The sequence below is a fragment of the Centroberyx affinis genome, unplaced genomic scaffold, assembly GCF_046629955.1.
Source record: "Centroberyx affinis isolate AG114_WGS23_722 - 3 ecotype Tasmania unplaced genomic scaffold, CSIRO-AGI_Caff_v1 ptg003390l_1, whole genome shotgun sequence".
NCBI lineage: Eukaryota > Metazoa > Chordata > Actinopteri > Beryciformes > Berycidae > Centroberyx > Centroberyx affinis.
The window spans coordinates 334,134-354,784 of record NW_027281375.1 but is presented as its reverse complement, the minus strand read 5'-3'; the positions used below and the strand labels follow the sequence as shown (position 1 = coordinate 354,784).

Here is a 20,651-nt window from a genome sequence, read left to right as displayed (position 1 = left end):
CTCATGTGATTTGGATCATATGTCCCGTTCCAATAGAATGGGGAAGCCTTTTTTTTTTTTTTTATAAGTTATTGTCTAGTTAAGTTTCTTTTCACAAAGTTGTCTTTGTGGATGGAAAGACAGTCGATATATTGAGTGAGTTGAAATGTTTACAAAGTCTTGGGTAGAAACATATACTGCTGGTAAAATCCCATTACATAACAAAAATGTAGATGTGGCCTTTACAGTAAATTTTTTAATGTACAAAAAGTTCACTCTCCTTTAAAGGCCCTCAGAAAAGGCTGTTCTTCAGAGTAATAACCACATACCTAAAGCACATGGATGCTCAGCATCATTAAAGTTTATTGGCCTACCAGTGTCTTCATCTAGTGTCATGATTAACTTGTCCAATCAAACGAGACCTCCTATTAGACATTAGTATCTTGGTCAAGTTACATTCCTCTTCCGCACTCATGGGGTTCATAGAACACTGAAACCCAATGAAAAACTACTGTCTTTGTTATATTATGACCATCAGCCACAGAAAGGTGAGGAGAACTTGGCCTGAGCAGAGAGGACAGCGGAGCGGGGAGAGGTGGTTGTGAGTTATTAGCTGAAAACATAAGCTTTGGCACGCTTATTGCCTTTGGTACACTCTGTTCCAAGCAGGCTCATCTGGAATCTAGTTTACCATGTACCTTTCAATCGCTTCTATAAACAGAGGAGGGCATGTTGGGTAGTAAAACCCCCTGCACTGTCTGGATGTGCACAGGCTCACTGCTCTGTTGACACAGTGTTAACTCTCTTAGCATATCGCATGTCTGTCTGAGACAATATCTTTTTTCCGTGTCATCAGTGGCTTAACAGCGAACATAGAGAAATAGTATGAGCCACACATTGCATAATAATGCGGCAGTCCAAGAATATTCATGCAGGCACACATACAAACACACAAAGGAAAGCAGAGGAGGAAAGACCCTTTTCACAACTGCCTCCACGGATGCCCAAGTCAGACTCAGCTACCCCACAATGCACCTGTACTGCTACACAGTCACATTCAGTCAGTGAGATACCATTTACGCTACCATAGCAACGACAGAACAATAGCTGCACTGTGCTCACTACACACCGAGCAGGGAGCAGAAGAGTTCACTGTGACCATCTAATACAAGGATCCCTAGAGACTGTGTGTGTGTACAGTATGTGTTTGAGTAAGTGCAAATTACCATGTGGGTGCCTCAGTGGCTTAATGCAATCAAATTGATATACAGCACCAAATTGCATAGGGTCAGAAGTGATGTTTATGTAACATCTACTCAACCGTTATGATTTAAACAGGCGAGTTTATGACGAGAGGTCAGAGTGATACTGGGTAATAGTGCCGAGCAAGGCTATATAAAGCGTTGGCCTAGATTTTATGAACTTGCCGCTTCACAGAAGGACAGTGATATTCAAAGACTTCTTCAGCTGCTGCCGATCAGGTCATGAGTCACTCTGTGTGCCTGTGTCAAACACTGTTATGGATGAATTTATGTGACTGTGTGTCATAGTTGTAAAATGAAACGAGAATGGACAGTGACTCCTGATTTACAATTAAGACAATCCCATGAAACTTGGACAAAATAGTACCTTCTCATGTCATAGAAGTATTATTACCATGCTTATTATATGTGGGTCTCTATTCATATAGTATGAGTTAACTGACTATTGTAAGTAAATTCTAAAAAGGGTAGTGTGTAGGAAATCTGCATGTAGGAACCCCCACACCCCACCCCCACACCCCCCTCCCTCCACACACACACACACACACACACACACACACACACACACACACACATACACACGCTCATATTCTATGTCTCGTGCATATTTTCTAATTTCTTCAGGAATTCCAAATTCCTGGGCTGCCCTTCAACTCTGGAGGCTCAGGAGTATCTTGTCCTGATTATGGTCAATAACAATAGATCTGCTTGTATAACTGAATGTCTAGAGTGAGCTGAGATCCCTGCAGAACGCACCGGAGCTTGACCCACTTTCCAGTCCTGTGAACCGCATTAATTCACTCTGCCAGGTGCTCGGGAGACTGGAGGTGTATTAAGTGAATATAGACCTTATCTGTCTTTATGTAGCACAGGCTTGTGGATGGAGATTGGGGGAGAAGTGGCTAAACAACCTTGAGACAGGGTTTGTTGCACCGGCTATGTCTCGACAGACACACACTTATACACATACACATACAGCAATAATACAGTACTAAAACACATACGTACCAGGGTTGGGGCCATTCATGAATTGAATTGAGAATGCATGGTAAATTCCAATTCAGTTCCTGGTATTGGAATTGGAACTGCACCCAGCTCTAATGAAACAGAATTTGAATTGAATTGGAATGACAGGAAATAGAATTGAATTCCATGAAATTCCACTTCTAAGAGAGTTTGTCTTGACTTGCTAAACATTATAAATCAAACATTATGAATCAAATAAAAGACAGTAAAACAAATCAAATACATTTAATTGTGTATGCATGTATGTATGTATTAAAATTACATGTTATGCATCAAATGAAAGTTGAAATTGAAATGACGAAATGAAGAATTTCATTGAATTAAATTCAACTTCCTGAAATCAATTCCAATTCCTTACAGTTTCTGTAAGTTTTTTTTTCAAATTCCAATTCCTCAGTTAAATTGGAATTGATAAGTAGGCTACATTCATGAATTGACCCCAACCCTGATACATACATTGTATTGAAAGCATTCCTGCAGACACTGTACTGCACCATGTGAATTACATGCATGAATTCTATAATTGAGTAGGTTTTACCACCCATGCCACTAAAACACGTGATGCTGCAGTCTACTACTACTTCCTTCAAGATGTCTGACGCACATGTTTTCTCTTTTCACTAGTCCTTAGTGCCAATCCTCTGCTAGAGTACAGTGTGTATCCTTAGAGAACACTGACGCGGATCCTGCATTATTGCCCAGAGCGGTTTGGCCAGGCTGTTTTCCTCTTCTCACTCTGTGGTGTCCTAATGGCCCCACTACACCGCGCCTCCTCTCTGCAGCAGACATAATTGGTGTTGCTGAGAATGTGTTTCTGAGAGCCGGGACGGGAGGAAAGAGTGTGTACTTACTGGTGTGCCGCCTATGGTGGGCTAAAGAGGCCGGAGGGAGGCAGAGGCATGAAGAGGAAATGGAATAATCAACAACACAACACATACACACACTAAACAAAAGATGCTGACTGCTTAACACACATTGTAACATAACAAAACTTAAATATCAAGGACATGTTGAAAAACATTGATAATTGTTGAACAACACCCACAAACTCAGGATGAACGTCATGTGATTCTGTGCAAAGCATTGCCTTTTGACATCTCCTTATTCTGTGCTCAGCAACACCTTTTGGCAAGATAAGTAGCAAATTACGCAAGTGAATTGTGAAATTTTGAAATGAGCCACAGCCGCACTTTAAGATTTTCATTTGCTGCCTCCTACTTGCAGTACACTTTGCACTTCCGCTGACACACGCGTAGATAGAAACAGCCAACCTCTGTTTCTCATGCGCTCTCTCTTCCTCTCATGCGCACTCACAAAGGAGAGAAGCTGTCAGAGAGGATGACCTTGAGAATCTAGACAGAGACTCATCTCAGATTGCCTCTGAATCAGCCACTCATTCAGTGGAAAATGTTTTAGTTCTTTGTGTATATAATGCCTGTGTGCATGCTGTATAATCACTGTACGCCTAAGCATGAGTGTTTGAGTGGGAGTGTATGTGTATGTAAATGAGTGTGTAGCACTCAGTCATCAGTGTATATTCCCATAAACAACATGTTGGAGGATTTCTTTCTATCCACCCACTTTTCCACAGAATGTCTGTATGTGGAGAGGCTGAAGTGGCTGAGATAATTTTGCTAAAATGATCTCACACTTGGCAGCAGAATGGTGTTGTTTAATATAGGGACAGTTCTCATCGTAACTTCATCTTGTCATACCTAAACAGTTATAAATGGGATAAGGAAAGGAGAATGAATATTTTGTAAACTACCTCTTCATGAGGTCCTATTGAATACCATTACCTGCATTACGGAGCATTCATATGCATAAAATACAACCAATTGAGTCATGAAAAGGTACGGGTCAATTATGGGTCATCAGACGACAGATTGGCCTTTAGTATCAGTGATTCAGTGTGAATCTCAGGAACACGGTGCAGATACTCTCTCTCCTCAATAAGGGCAGCGCCTCTCAGCACGGGCAATTACTTCCCTGCTCTCCACAGTGATTGCTGTAATTTGGAGGCTCCTCTGAGTCAGACCGCTCACCCGAGGAGGAGAGAAGAGAAGCAATTCATCAAAGGACTGACGAGCCCCAAGCATCTGAAAATGAGCCATGCATCCTGCTTTGTCTAATATGCATGATAGAATACAGAACATTTTGTAAGCTAGACAAATGAAAACGTACCAAAAGAGCAAGCAGTTATTGTTATTTCGCGGCAGAGCTGCTCACTGTAGAAAGGGTTCCCTCATTGGTCTGTTCAGTTATCTTTGGGATGATCTAGCCTCCATGTATCATTTTCCAACTCCGTTTAGCTTAAAAAGTGTCAGATCATAGAACCCCAAAACACCTGTATGTTGTGTCTGTAAACATGCTCCTCTCATCTCTCTGTCTACAGTATGTTGATGGAAGGGCTTTCATGTGATGTCTGGAGGCACTCAGATACACACACACACACACACACTCACACACACACACCGCTAATATCTTCAGCGTTCTAATGTTTTTGCCACAGACACGCTGAATGTATTTGTGTATTTGTTTAGGTGCGTATGTGCTGGCATATTTATGCAGGTGCCTAATCCACATGAATTCAGGTCCATTCTTCCTGTGACAGGTACTGACAGGACTAAGCCTGTCTGTCAGTTTGCACACAAAGCGTTATTTAGTTTTTGAGACAATGGACAGACAGAAAAGCTGGCTCAGGATGGCAAAGGTAACTGCTTAGGATAATGTGAGCAAAGTGACAAAATAATCAGGTAACTTGTGAGTGAGCCATTTGAAGGTTATCTATATACTGTAATTCAGGAGACCTTATGGTACTCATCATGAGGCTCTGGTTGCTTGTGTGCTGAGGAGTTGTCACTGCATTGTGAGGAAGATTGTCGACAGGGGCGAGTTGTGATGACAGTCACACCAGGGCTGCAAGAGCCACACACCAGAATCACCTGAGTAGCTGTGATTCAAATCTGAACACCCAATCACACCCAACTCTCTTTCGCCTTTACCTGGATATAAAGACTAAAATTCCACTCTATACCTGACACATTCAGTATTACTGTGTTTAAGGATGAAACTCGGGGCGTCCTGGTGGCTCGGTGGGCTATAGGATGCGTGCCATGTGGATGTCCTGGGTTCGGGTCCAACTCCGGACCTTTGTTGCATATTATCCCCCTCTCTCTCCCAACTGTCTAATAAAGGCGAAAATGCCAAAAAAAGAAATCTTAAAAAACAAAAACAAAGGATGAAACTCATTGTACTCTTGGCACTGGTGTTACATAACATAATGTGAAGCAGGACTCAGCCTTGGCCTCCAAAGGCCTGATTCAAGAGTTTCCCTCTTCTATTGGCCGATCAGTAACCACTGCCGCTATATTGAGTACAGGCTTGGCCCAGAACCAGCCCCTAAGGAAACTGTCTGTCTATATTAAACAACAGAGGTCCTAGTATGAAACTCGCTGTGCCTCCAGCAGCAGCTCCAGCTCCAGCTCCGCTCTGGCTGGGCAGTAAAGCCGGCTAGACAGACAGGGCCCCAGGGAAGGGCTGAATTACCAGCTAAACGAGGCCCGCCGACAGAAGCCCGAACCCATAAATCTCAAGCGCTGAACCCCATGTCCTAACATGATCTGTGCGGAGCAGTGTGTCCAAGTGTGTGTGCCTCTGTCGGACTCCCTCACACTCCCAGTGGTGTTATCTCCTTACGACCAAGCTCCCTCGATGTTTGATATCAAAGCTAGATTCTTGTTGAATGCACGTGTTTGTGTGAATGTGCATGTGTTCATCGCTACGGCTGTCTGACCAGTCATGCAGGACCGTATAAGGATCCGTAAAAACCAAGGCTGGAGCTGAAATTGTTTGTTTTAAAGATATTTGGCAATCCAGCTATCCACCTCTCACTCTTACATCACAGCAATTATGTGAACATCTTACTAAGTATTCTTTGATTCTTTTCTTACGAAAATCTGCAGATGCAAAGAGACACTGATTCCTGGAGCCATTGAAACTATATGTTTGTGTACTATCACTCACAAGTTTTGCACGTGAGCAGAAAAAACAACTTCTCAATCAGTGAAAACAGGATAATCCTGGTGTTTAAAGTCTTACTCTAAATACACATATGGTCACACGCACACCATGCAAAAACACCCCTACCTTCTGTTATTACTGCAACGCCCTGTGCTTTTTTTCTGTCTGCCTCTCCTACATGCACCACATACACCCACATGCATTCATGCACCGATGTACACATGTACACACACACACAAACTGTTTATGGATTGACACACGTGTGTCAGTCCTCAAACATCCCAGAAGTGAGAGTGGAAACCAATTATCCAATCTTACGCTAGAGATCAGCTATGGAATGTAAACAGGAGAACAGGAGCATGAATGAGCGATGGAGAATCATGATATAAATATTTTCCATCACGTTTCTGAAGAAGTCAGTGATGGCTAACTTCACAGTGTAAAAGCTGTGGGCTGGCATTCCTGAGAGGGGGGGTGCACTATTGTCATTCAGACCCAGTGCCACAGCACATAGCACAACCCCCCCCCACCCCCACCAAAGACCACCATTGCAACCCCCCTGCTACTGTTGACATGCAGAGGTATGCAAATGGCCGAACATGTTAGAATGTTTACATTTCAATAAGAAAAAACAACCTCTCTTCCTTTGTGTGGGTCAAGAGCTGCTTGTGCCAGCAGGCCAACAGAATTTCCATTGGTCATTGGAAATGCAAATGCACTTGGAGATATAAACAAATAAGTGAATAGATACATCTCTGCTTTTCAGAGTTATCCCTCTTTTTTCCATTCACACAGAAATCCTGCAAGAAAAAGCTTATGTGAACAACATCCAGGTATTACCTTCCATGACTAACTATTCTGAATACCCATATCATAAATATGACCCTGCCTCTATTTTAAAACTCTTGTTTGTTGTAAACTCAACTTTTGTAGAGCATTCTCATAGCTTTGAATTAACTGACAGAGATAAGTAAAATAAAAGGCTCATAATAATCACCACTGCAAACAATGAAAGCCAATGAGAATGATAAACATCTATCATGGTGCTGATAAACATATGACCAAAGCTCAAGAGGTACGCCCCGAGGGAAGCTTGAAACTACCCCAGTTTCTCTCTTATCCCAAATAACTGTCCTTTGTGGGCTCAGGCCCCGGGGGCGAGTGATGTCCATATGCCTCTCCTCAGCTGCACTGTAAAAGGCGGGGCACTTCCATTGCCCACCTCGGGAAATCAGTCTACACTTCAGTGTCAACAAGGACATCCTTCTGAGAAACCCCCCCAGAATCCCCCCGCCCCTCGTCCCCTCAGCCAACCCCCAATTAACTTGACATTCCGCTGTTCTCGCTGAATACCCAGAATTCTCCCCCACAATTGTCCACACCCCCAACTAAAGATTACCCCCTGTTTTACCCTCTCTAACCATCTATTGTCACCCTTGTGTAAGTGACACTCTGATCCCCAGCTCAGCCTCTGTTGTCAGCCTTCTATGTTGATTCTTCAGCTATAATTGTCTGCCTTCACTCAAAGGTATTTTAATTTGCCTCCAACCCTCCCTCAGGGAAAGTGAAGGCCGCATTGCCTCGATGCATGACTGCAGAGACAGTGGTTGACAGAGTTCATTCATTCCAAGGACTTCAGCAGAGTTAAGCTACAGCGCTCTAATACAAAGCTTTTAGCGCAGTTAAGATAATGCACTGCGGTGTGAAATTAACGTTGTATCTCAGATATAAAACCCGTGAAGTGAAAATAAGTGAACCTGCCTATCATGATCAATTTACACTCCATATGTGGACGATCTGACACTCTAACCTGTGGTGTGACTGACTCAGCATTTCAGACATTTGGATCTATTATATAGCTAATGAGTGAACACGTCTAACCCTCCATTAGGCTAATAAGCTACTGGCGCTAACACAACACCTCATACACCACCACAGGCGTCCTCCCATCATTATCTGTCATCATTAGCCATCTCGCCCGGTTGCTGGTGGAGGGATGAGCTGTGAGGCCTTGTCACTTTCTATGTTACAAATACAGCGCAGGCTTAGATTATGAAACACCTCACTAACACCATTCATTGAAAAGGAAAAGGTCTTGAAATATGCATGCCCTAATTTGTACTCAAGAACTCAGCTGCGGGTCACCCACAGTGAATCCTATTTAAATGTTACCATGATGAAGATGAACGTTTCTTTACTGTCTATTACCTAGGAAGCAGGCATATAAATCCCTCACTCATACCAGGGTACAACATGCTGCTGGGGTGGAGTTACTGTGCTTGGCTGTGATGTGGTGAGGCAGCTGTGTGTGTACGTGTGTGTGTGTGTGTGTGTCGGTGTGTGTGGCAGTGGGTGGGGGCACACACCTCGCAGCGATGTCTGCTCACGAATCCTAGGCATTAATTTCATATTTCAGCGCAGCCGCCTGTCATCAGCGCTCTTATCAAAAATACATACCAGACCGTAATCACACAAGGACTCGCTGCCAAAATACCTCAGGAGGCAGACACATGAGCGCAGATGAAAGATGGGAGAGAGGGAGAGGGAGAGCGAGGCCCGTGGGGGATGGGACAGGGAGAGCAAAAGAAAGTGGGACAAAGAAATGATACAGGTTAAATCAGAGAAGAGCAGTTGCTGAACCTATTTGGCACATGGAAGATCAACAAATATTTTAATCCTCTGCAGTCCTCTTCTTCCAACTGTACAGGAACTTGCACAGCGTTGAGACAGAACAGACGTCCACACACGCTTATGACAGGTGCTCCTTGACATTTACAACAGGGGAAACTGGTTTACTGCTATGTTGCCATTTAGGTGTCACTGACTGCTCAAATATTGTGCCAGTCCATTTATTTCAAAGGGTTAGATGAGGTCTCTGGTCAGAATAAGGTGGGTGTCAATAATTTGGTGTGTTGAGGACTGGAGCTCTCACATAGTATGGATGCTTGCAGGAGTCCTGGTGAGCTGTATATGTGTGTGTGTGTGTGTGTATGTGTTTGGGAGGGGGGGCTGGATTGGTCCAACATCAGGGAGCATTAACCCCCTGTGTGGAAGATTCACAACTTTAGGGGCATGCCTCAACAGCTCCCCAGCTGTAACCCAACACTAGGCCCAGACTACATGAGCAGGATCTGGCTGCATCCTGTCCACAAAAAAAAAAACAGTCAGTATGCCTATGGTGCATGCACAACTACACAAGCAGAACATGCAGTATGAACACAAACACCAAAAAGTTGTTGACTGAATTTTGAGGATGACCAACATGGACCTCATTTATGACTTATGATCCATAGGTAGGCAGGCTATTAGTGGTTTATTTAAGGGGAAATAGTTTGATAGAAACATTGGTTTTGTCTGTGCTATCTCTAAGGAAAAAATGTGCCTAATTAAATATTCCTATAAAATTCCTATAGGGATTTATATTGTTTACTCATATGTAGTGACCTTATCTTACATATTTCATGGCATTTTTTTTTTAATCTCCTGTGGTATCACTATAATATTCCAATAGGGGATAAGAATATAGTTTTGCTGTGATATTTGTGTTGTATCCTTCAACATTATTCTTATCATAACCTTGGGTCAATCCACTGTATAGCAGGAATTTATTTTTTTCCCCCCTTCTTCTTCTAAAAGAAAGGGTGTTTTGTCAGTTCATCCAGCCTGAGGACCCACCTGTTGCAGGAGTATTTCTTACTTGTGTTGAGCTTGCCTTATCCACGTGTAGGGGGGCCAGGAGCCGAGGGGACACAGCAGCAGCCAATCAGATGTGAACAGCGCTGCAGCGCTATAAAAGCCCCAGTGCGCTCCTCCTCAGCAGCATTCACAGTCTGCCGCTGCCAGCTCCCACTCCTGTCTACACCGTCTTTTTTTTTACCTCCATCAAACCACTTCGGGAGTGATACAGGAATAACTTTGCTTCATCGAAGGCTTTATCCGAGAACTCTACCAGATCTGGACAAGACTTTTAGACTTTACGCAAGGGCTATAAGAAAATAGTTTTTTCCTCCTGTCCTTGTTTTTGACGGAAATTGAAAACCGGGAAAAATGCGTCTGATCCAAAACATGACAACCATCGCGGAGTACCCAACACCCGAGTACTCGGTGCCCAACCGGGTTATCAAAATAGCTGTGATTGGAGGCAGCGGAGTCGGGAAAACAGGTAAGATGATGAACAAAATCACTGCGTCTTAAACGCAGCGTATCCGTAGCACTGTGGGGCTGTATAGGACATTCGCGCAGTTGGAGAGTCTTTTATATGCTTTATTTTCTCTAATATTCTGTTACCGCTTTTCTTTATTTCAGCGCTGGTGGTGCGATTCCTAACGAGACGCTTCATCGGAGACTATGAGAGGAATGCTGGTGAGCAATTAGAGCAATATAATCCTTGGGGATAAAGTAAATGTCTTTGTTTTCCAAGATGGTGAAACATGGACCTCGGTGTTTAAATCATTTTGCTTTGCCCTGTCTACAGGTAATCTGTATTCAAGAGAAGTCCAGGTGGATGGAGAGCAAGTGGCCATCCAAGTTCAGGATACTCCCGGTGTGGAGGTAAGCTCTCGCCAAACCCCGGTCTTTTTCCCAGGCTGTTAGAGCATATTATCGATAATGTTAATAGAAAGCTGTTTGAGAGCAGTTTACAATCTAATACAAAGAGAGAATTGCCAGTTCAGGCACAGCATAAGGATACATATGGTATCTGGGCAGAGGTCCACTCTGCCTGTTAGACTCATCCAAGCTTCCTTTGGTTGGGCACCGGTCCAAAGCTGAAGAGATTTTTTTCTCTCTAAAGTAGAGTCCTTCAGTCTGGCTGTCTAATTTCCCATTTAGACTAATGGATGTCTGAGGCCAGAGTAAATGATACCCCAATCCAGACTCCTCAATCACCCACACCTCACTGTTCTCACTCACTCAGCAGTGGAGGAGTAACCCTATAGCTCTCGTCTGCCTCAGAGAGCATTCCATCCATTACAAAAGACCAATTGCATAATGTTAGGAAATGTTTAATCTGGTTCGAATTCAGTTCACTGAGTATGGTTTTTAGATTAGGGCAGAATTTGTGGGTTATAATTGTTAAAATGTATATTTCTAAGGAAGTCTACTGGACTGTGCTTTAATCAATCTCCCTCTTTCTTCCCCCAAGATGACAGATAATGGCGTCAGTCTCCCTGACCATGTGACCTGCTCCATCCAGTGGGCTGATGCCGTGGTGCTGGTCTACTCTGTGACAGACCGCCGCAGCTTCGACCTGATCGACCAGTTGCACCAGCTGATCGTTCGCACCGGTGGTGCCAATATGCCCCCCGTCATCCTGCTGGCCAACAAGGCGGACCTGCTGCACCTGAGGCGTGTGGACTCCCAGCAGGGCCCCTTGCTGGCGGGAACACTGGGCTGCTTGTTCTACGAGGTGTCCGCCAGTGAGGACTACAACCAGGTGCACGGGGCTTTCCACAGGCTGTGCTGCCAGCTCGCCAAGCAGCAGCCCCCTGCCTCCATCCCCTCCCACAACCCAGCTGGCGCCGCCACAGAGAAGAGGCGCTCACCGCTCATCCCCAGGCCCAAGTCTCCCAACATGCAAGACCTGAAGAGGCGCTTCAAGCAAGCGCTGTCGGCCAAGGTCAGGACTGTCACCTCCGTGTGAGGAGGGCAGGTCGATTGAAAGTGGTCCAGAGTGGACACAGAACAAAGGAAAGCGTTGGAGGCGGAAAAGAAAAGAGGACAGAGAAGATTCACGCTTCTCCATTGGAGTCCCCTTCCACTGTGGCTGCAGAGGGCAGGTGGTAGATTCCATATAGTGTGACACATGGGGGGCAGATGAACCTTGACAGAGGTAATGATCTCTAACGGGGCTGTCCTGAGACACTCTGACAGGTACTTTGTGAGGAGCAGCAGTATTGAGGTGCTCATCATCTGTTCAGGAGTGGATAGACACACAGAGGCAGCTCTGAGGCTGAATGAAGCCCAGACACGCTGCATATAAACTGAGAACTGTTTATTTTTAGCCGTTGCCTATTGTGACAGTTTCTATGTTTATTCAGACTGCCACTACACAGCAGCGCTAAATGCTGGTATTGTCTGACATACCAGCCACTTGAGCCAGGACCCTGTGCAGCAGTATGCGTGTTCAGTGTCTCATCTGTCAATATCTGCAGTGCATTCCTTGTACAGCATCCAAAACCATCATTGTGCATGACAGAGTGATGAGTGGGGGGGGGGGGGGGGCTTCTAGCGGGGCAGCAGACACAGTATGTAGCGTGTGGTGGTTTTTACTGATGCACTTTAAAAGGAATTGTCCAAAGGGCCCATTGTTATTTATTTGTTGTGAATTCACTTTTTGTTCAAAATAAAAAAATAATTATTGAATTTTATGTCTCTGGTATTTTGACTATTTTGCTAAGTTTTCCATATGTGTGCACTTGACTGCAGATATAGAGCTACCATCACATATAAACCAAAGGTGAATGTTGTGGATTGACGACACACTGCCAAGTCATGGATCTATATAAGACCTGTATAAATATTTTCTATCTGCAATACAGTATATTACAAACACAGCACATTCTATAACTCCCAGTTTTTTGGAAACACTCAAGCAATTACACAACAGTCTGTATGATGACCATGGCTCCAGAAGACTGATAAATATCACTACTACTGTGGAGGAGATGACGCAAACAGCAAAAGCTAGTCTGACCCATGTATATATCAATTCTAATTAAATGCTGTGGAAATAGCGAAGCAGCAACGAATGGTAAGATACTGATGAATAACTGTACAGTCCCTTCTCAGGACTTGTGATCCCTCCATGTCCAAACTAAAGATAAGAACCTGGGGCATAATAATTGGATTTTATCAAGTAAATAATCCATTTGCTCAACATATGTGCCATGCAATAATGGAAATTGACCTTCAGATCTAGTGTTAATTAAAGAAAACAAATGCATAATGTAAGAACATTTTTGAGGAATATTTTAAACCAACAAGTTGATGAAAAAGTCTTAGTTGACTAAACTGCTACAAACCCTTTGCTGACTAAGAGGGGACAGCGCTAGAAGAGTCCATGTAGTTTTCTCTCTCAGATCTGACCCCTCTATGATCGGGGAACCTTATGAGAATAGCGAGCTCCAAGTGGATAAGGAACATCCAATGATATTAAACACTTTTCCAACAAAACTTTAATTTGTGTGTGTTATTGTGTGGGCTCTGCCATAGTAGAAAGACATCGCTGTTTATTTACAATCCATAATTTCATTAGTGAATTCTGGATATCCTGTTCCAATCTGTCTGGCAGGCTAGCTAGCCACAAACCACAGGATCCTTTCACTGCTAGTCTTATGTACTCCTCTCTACTCCTCCCCCTCTCTCTCACTCTCTCAGGCAGCTGAATTGGATCACACATGAAGTTGAAAAGGGGTGAGAGGGCGAACTGCAACGCTGAGCCTCGGCTACCTCTTGTTATTCAGAACAGATTCAGGTATGTGGGTGTAAGTGCTGAGCTCCAGCCAAGCTGCTCCAAGCTGGAGAGGAGCAGAGCATGTGGAGTGTGGAGTGTGGGGGGCCTGGAGGTTGCGGCTGAGCTCAAGGTGTGACTGAATTACTGGCCTCAGCAGACTGCGTGAAATGACTTGTTAATTATTCTGCTCTCATTTGTCTCCATATGATGTGGTAAGGTGTGAATGGACCCTAGCAGAGAGTGTGTATTCTCTACACTCCAAGTGCGCTCGAGACTGCGCTTCAACAACAGCAGGCCTTCCTCTCTTCACACCTTCACTTGTAATGAGTTCACACATATGACAGACCATTAGCACATCCCAGCCAAAACAGCCTAACAACTCAGTCTGACATTTCTGCTCAGAAAAAAACATACTGGCTCACATGAATGTGTCTGAAAAGTTTATTTTTTGTATTAACATTTGATGTAAACAGCACCTAAAACATTTTCTTGACTGTTTCCAAGGAAAATATCCCTTTTATACATTTACTTTACACTTTAGTTTAGAGGAAAACAATCAATCAATCCCACAAAACAAAAAACAAAGTACACACATAGGAATGCTTCTAAAGCGTTAAGTGTATCTTAATTTGTAAATGATTTCCCGAACCTCCCACCACCAGAGCATGTCATTACCCACACCCTAAGAGGTTATGAGATGTGTGATGAGCGTGTGCGCTCGCACGTGTGCATGTGCGTTTCCAGTGTTGCGCTCACACACCGATATCAGGCACCAGTCGTTGGGTGGTGAAGAGCAGCTCGGGAATATCTGTTGGTCTCAGCAATCTGGTGGAGAGAACCAGAACCTGGGGCAGAGCAAAACAGCATCATAACAGTTAAATTAGGTCATTCTGTGCAAGGCAACACTGATAAACGAAGCACACATAAATGTCAGGGTGAGTAATGGAAATTAAGAGTGGACAAAATGTGCCTGAATCAGATGCTAATAAACAACAGTAATCTGCCTTCATTTGAATGAGGACTACAGTAATCTAATAATGCTGTACAATAGAGAAGTTCTCTGTTCCTCTGTAGCAGTGTTTCCTTAATGCTGGGTCAGGCCATCGACCTGTTTGTAGTGGTAAGGCAAGTATGGTTCAGTGAAACTTGGTCCAAGTGCAAGACTAAAATGTAGCAATTTTCGTTCAGACTGTCAAAGTTTATGAACATCTGCTTTACAGGTCAGAGCAGATAGCCTCAGCCACCAACACATACACACACACGCATACAGATAGGCGAGTATGTAGGCCGTGTGTACTTGTGAGTAGTGTGTCTGTGTGTGTGTGTGTGGGCTGAGGTCAGAGTGTGTGTGCCGAGGTCAGTTTGTGTGTGGGCCGGCAGGATATTACACAAGCTTGTCTTTATTCTTGTTTTTCTGATTACAGATGGTAGGCTTTGATCCCGGCCAGGCCTTTCATTGCCTCTGGCTTCCATCTCTATGCCTTTTTATTAACACAGCCTCAGATTATACAGTACCCAGTCTGATCTCTCTCTTCCCCCTTCTCGCACTCCCTCTCTCTTTCTCTCTCTCTCGCACACACAGCACATACACATTCATCTGCATGTTTTGCATCTGACTGTGGACTGCATATGTAATCAGCACTCACACCACAGAAAACACAGGCAGACAGACACAACAGCACATGTATGCAATTACTGTGTAAACGTGTGGCAGAGATCAGATGACGCTCTCACCTCTACACCTGATCTGCGCCAACTCAGTATGTAGGTCAGTGTATACGTTTGATCAGTCAGTTGTTACGTTCTCTGCCAGGCTATAAGGGACCCAGGGCCCAGTTTGACATTTTCCCCATGGTGGACGGCTAAGTCCAAGAAAGAGCCGAGGGTTGTATTTTAATAGACCATAGAAACACCTAGCCTCTCCTCTCCTTTGATCCATTAACATCTGATTCTTAATGGATAGAGAGAGTTTTTACAGTTATGCACTGTCAGGGAAAAATGAATGTTTTTTTTTTTTATATTTTCACTGTTTTTGTACTGTACTGCATTGTAATTTTAACCTGAAGAAGGCCTTTGTACCGAAACATTCCGAATAAAATCAATATAATTACAAGTGAAGTAGACAGTGTGCCGGTGCTTAATAGATCATCATAGTCATAATTCCTTGTGATTCTCAATTATGATGATGACTATCTATTGTCTATGATTATCTATTGGCTCCCTGACACATTTAGCAATAATCCTTGTGTTTAGGATTTGCAGGTTTTTTTTAATGTATATTTTGTATTGGAGGAATGAGAGGCATGTGTGAGGGTGGCTGAAGTGGAGCTGAACATGATAGAAAACATAGAAAACCTGGACAAAGTTGAATCAGGCTTCAAACTCTTGATGAGGGAATGCAACTGCAAGTAGGGAATGCAACCATGATTGTGCAAATACTTACATACTCCATTCCCCTGGTAGGTTTTAGCTGCTTCGTGACTATCAACTACTCACCTGGGTTCCTGGTTTGTGGGCGGAGACGATCTCTTTGACGAGTCGCAGCTCTGAGGGCGTGACCCCGCCGACCAGGAAGAGGAAGAGCAGAGGGTTGTCGCTGGGGTGCGGGCGACTCACCTGGAATTAAGATGGGGCACTGTGATTGGTTAATGTATTTTTAGGCCGTCTGAATCAGATTCCTGTTATAGAATGGTACATGGGAAACAACTGCGCTTCATCTTTCCCCCTTTATGTGATCATCTGTCGCTCTCTCTGTGTCTCTTGTTGTTGAATCACCGCCCAGCTGGACACCTGCGATACTGCAGTGATACTGATGAGAGTCGACTCTACCACAACACAGGTCGCTTCCACTGAAAACAAAACTCCCAGGAGGATGTCTTCTCACTCTGGCGTTATGATAGCCGACACGTGGACATGTACATATGCACGCGTGTATGCGCACACTCACACAAAAACACACACATACACACACTCACACAAACATGCATCCCACATCACCTGCATAGGAGGCACTCACAGACACAGACACAGACACAGACACAAACGCGCGCCGTTAATGCAAAAACCACTACGTGATCATTACTATGACATTCACAGATGTATTCTAACATGAGGATGAGCAGGAGGTCTGGTGTGCCTGCTGTGTGTGATTGGCTGTTGGGGAGTAATGGCTGTGTGCTATTGGCTGGGCAGCAGCGGTCAGCACACATCTGCAGGCTGTGAATGCTAACCAAGCAATCAGAGCTGCAGGGGGCGGAACTGAAACAGGGTGGCTGAACACGTGAAGTGGCAGCAGGCAGAGGTGGCGTGTGTCAGGCATGACTCAACGTGTGGTTCTCTGAAAGTGAGTGTTCCTCACTGTATACTGCTCGATATTTTTTGTGTATGCCGGTTTGTTTCTGTGTAGAGTTTACATGTACATACGAATACGTTTAGTAAATGTATGAGAGTGCATTAATCGAGTGAGTGGATTTGTGGTTGGGAACATGATGGGGTAAAATGGGTAGGTCTGTTCATCCCTTGTCTACATGCTATGTGTGTCTCTGTGGGTGTGTGCGTCTGAGTGCAGGGCCCACCTGCTGCACTCACACCCCAAGACTAAGTGGCACCTCACGGCATCGCAGACACAGCATCGCCATGTGCAAGCAGCTTCCTGCCTGCAAACACGCAGCATCCCTCAGTGTCTGAATCATGTGCATTGCCATGGGATAGCCAGGGAGGGAGGGGTCAGTGGGAGAGATGTAGTGAGGAGATGTGGAATAAAACATCAAGAGAAGAGAGGAGAACATTATTTGATTTCCTGACGGCACAGAGGACAAGCACAGACTTAGCGACACCACCCACTCATTTCCTCTGCGTATGTTCTAAAAAAGCAAGGCGCTGGCAGAGAGTTGCCTTTGTCAGACTGCAGCTGAATGAGGTTTTGAAGGAGCCGGGGGAGCCTGTACAACGGGAGGTCTGTCTCAACAAAGACTGAACATGGGACACCAGGCACACACACACACACACACAAACACACAATTTGGTTACAGACAGTTCAAGTTGACCAAGGAACAGCGGTAGAGGCTCTTGGTGGGTCTTAACCCAGACTGTAGGCTACAGAAAGTTTTATGATACAAACTCTGGGGTACACTGGAGGTTCTGTGGTTAAAAATAGAACTTTTACTGGGGTGTTTTTATTGCATATAGGGTGTGCACTACGCTACTATAGAAATATCCAGTGTCAGGTTTATAGTAAAGGCCTAGCCTGTCTGAGTTGGTGGTTTGTGGGCCAAGATTCTTAATTTGTGTAAAACCAGGCCATGGTTACACAACCAGTGTAATTCTTCCTCCAGGGTAATCATCACTTTAAGCAGACCCAGATGTGGGATAATCAGACCGCTGATAGTGATCTGCTCTGTGGTGGATATACATTACCCACAAGCCCAGAACTCCATTTCTGTCGGACAAAAATGTCTGGCCAAAATCGCAATATCCCTCAGCTTCAAGTCCCTCTCTCTCCAGTTACAGAAACTCACTGGATACAAAAGATACTTCATAAAAATTTTCTATGCACTAAGTTAAGTCGATACAAGACAAATTCATAGTGAAAAATAATAATATGTTATGAATAGTGTAATAGTTAAATATTATTTCTGAGGTCATAAGAAGATTAAATGAATTTGGCAACAAGTACTAATGTTTGCTCCTCTCATCTCTATCTATCTATCTATCTATCTATCTATCTATCTATCTATCTATCTATCTATCTATCTATCTATCTGTTTTGACCTGTCCATCTCCATATGCATGACTGTATGCATAAAAACTATGAGAGTGAAGTTGCTCATGTTGTGAAGACTGATGCCTTCATTCATCCAGGGAAAATTGCTGCTCATGTTCAGCAACACCCTGCTTCACATTCATACAGTAACACACACTCACAACTCCTAGGGTCACAATGCCGCCTCTCTAACCTTTAGGCCATCGCTGCCCACACAGCTTCATCTTAACTAATAATCCTTTGAGATGATAAATTATAAAAGGTCATCCCTGTGCAAAGGGTGCATTTATCTATTTTAGAAATCAGTAATTTCTCTCTGACAATATACTCCCTGATGTAAGCTCTCCACGACATGAAAGCCTATTTTGTTTATGAAGATGTTTAATCTGTTGTCTATCAGCTCCTGGCTGCAGAATCAGTACTTGTGCTGCCTGATGACTTTCCAATTAAGTGTGCGCTGATGCTCACAGTACAGACTGACTGGAATGTTAAGACTGTTGCTCATTTGTTGATCATAATAAGCAGGGATGTTCATCAGAATCAAACATCTCTGTCTCTGAGGGAGGAACTCTGGCTGGAGAAGAGAAAATAGAACTTAACCATTGCTGCCTTTGATGTTTGTAAAATATTCCTGACAGCCGCATGACAGGACTTCCAATTTTCCAATTAGCCTACTTATGGTAAACCTAGAATATGTGCAGATGTGGGAAGCATACTCAGCAAATTGCCAAATCAGGTCAGGTTCAAGATTTGGAAGCAGGCACTTCATTTCCCACAGTGGGTAGTTGGCAAAAGTGAGGTTAGGTGGATGTGACAGAGCAGACGATATCACTTGGGTGGGTGTGTGTGTGTGTGTGTGTGTGTGTGTGTGTGTGTAATGTGTATGTGTGTGTATCAGTGTTGTAGCTAGAGACCAGCATCACTTGATCTCAGTCTTGGACCTAATTTGTCTTGGTCTCAGGCACTGGTCTCAAATTTCTCTAATTTGTATTTAGTGAAATTAAGTTGATAATAAATAAACAACACTCATTTTATATGCAGACAGTAGACCATTACAGATTTCCTTTTTCCCCCAATGAGTGCATTATTTATAGAACAAAACAACAAAACCCCCATCAGCTCCTCATCAGTTGTGTTCTGACTGCCGCTGCTGCCTTCAGTGAGAACTGTGTGCGAAGCTGATCAGCAACATGTTGGCTGCATCGGCAATCATCCAATTCAGATATTTAAACCACAGAGAGTTTATTCATGGCGTGAAGAAAAAACACACGGCCGTGTGCTGGTTATGCAAGCAATCCCAGAAACTGCCAGGACATAATCTAGTTTCTCCCGGCACATTGAAAGGGACCACAAATATGGTTAACAAATGTCTAACGTTAGCTGCTTGGCCATAAATTTCTCTCTGAGGAACAAACATCAAACATCATCCATCATGACAAGCATATGCACACACACACACACACACACACACACACACACACACACACACACACACACACACACACACAAACACTAGCCATATTTATGGCTACATTGCATTTTAGACACTTCTATTATCAGCTGCCCTCTTTTATATGGTAAATAGATGATGTAAGTAATTAGAAAAACTCAATGAGCAAAAATTATTTCCCTTTAGTCACTGTGGATGTTCTATACTAAGGCCTCATGTTGAGTTGAAAATAGATGAATGTTATTGTATTTAATTACTGATATAGCTACATCAAAAGGTCTGCATAATGTTACTTGTCTTAAACTTAGTCTCAACCACTTTTGCTCTCGGTCTTGTCTTGGTCTCGACTAAGATGGTCTTGACAACACTGGTGTGTACGTGAGCAGGGTCTGACCTTCATGAACATGCTGAAGCCAGTCTTCAGCAGGTCTGTGAGGCCTCCAGACATGTGCTCTATGTCGGGACATTCAAGTCTGTCGGGGTGGAAGACTTCCTCCAGGATCTGCCGCAGGAAAGGACGGTATGTCGCCTGGAAAACACAAAAACACAACACCGAACAACACACACACAAACAGGACAGGTAAGACACAACATGCCAGCAAGGCCACCATTGTTTTATTTATATACCAACGTGTAGGGATGCATAATGTGTGAAAATGATATGGTGAATGAGGGAATCAGTAGAGTTTGTGAGTA

At 43.8% G+C, this 20,651-nt stretch overlaps 2 protein-coding genes across 2 annotated transcripts in view; one reads left to right on the top strand and one right to left on the bottom strand.

The window, feature by feature from the left end:
* The first annotated feature begins 10,145 nt into the window (after positions 1-10,145).
* Positions 10,146-12,490, top strand: rasl11b (RAS-like, family 11, member B). The gene is made up of 4 exons (XM_071539061.1): positions 10,146-10,452; positions 10,596-10,652; positions 10,765-10,841; positions 11,434-12,490. The coding sequence occupies exons 1-4, from the start codon at positions 10,338-10,340 to the stop codon at positions 11,929-11,931; spliced, it is 747 nt and encodes a 248-aa protein (XP_071395162.1). The 5' UTR covers positions 10,146-10,337; the 3' UTR covers positions 11,932-12,490.
* A 1,730-nt stretch (positions 12,491-14,220) lies between these two features.
* scfd2 (sec1 family domain containing 2) overlaps positions 14,221-20,651 on the bottom strand; it is a 77,161-nt gene continuing 70,730 nt past the window's right edge. The window contains exons 7-9 of the mRNA XM_071539064.1: positions 20,350-20,484; positions 16,240-16,359; positions 14,221-14,588 (exon numbers count right to left, since the gene is read on the bottom strand). Of these exons, the coding sequence (XP_071395165.1) occupies positions 14,496-14,588; positions 16,240-16,359; positions 20,350-20,484 (348 nt within the window). The 3' untranslated portion in view covers positions 14,221-14,495. The remainder of the gene's footprint in view (positions 14,589-16,239; positions 16,360-20,349; positions 20,485-20,651) is intronic.

Bases quoted from the DNA above. Each gene is read 5' to 3' on its own strand.
- rasl11b (XM_071539061.1), top strand. From the start codon at position 10,338: ATGCGTCTGATCCAAAACATGACAACCATCGCGGAGTACCCAACACCC. The intron at 10,653-10,764 runs GTGAGCAATTAG...CCCTGTCTACAG, and splicing joins AGACTATGAGAGGAATGCTG to GTAATCTGTATTCAAGAGAA. The intron at 10,842-11,433 runs GTAAGCTCTCGC...TCTTCCCCCAAG, and splicing joins AGGATACTCCCGGTGTGGAG to ATGACAGATAATGGCGTCAG.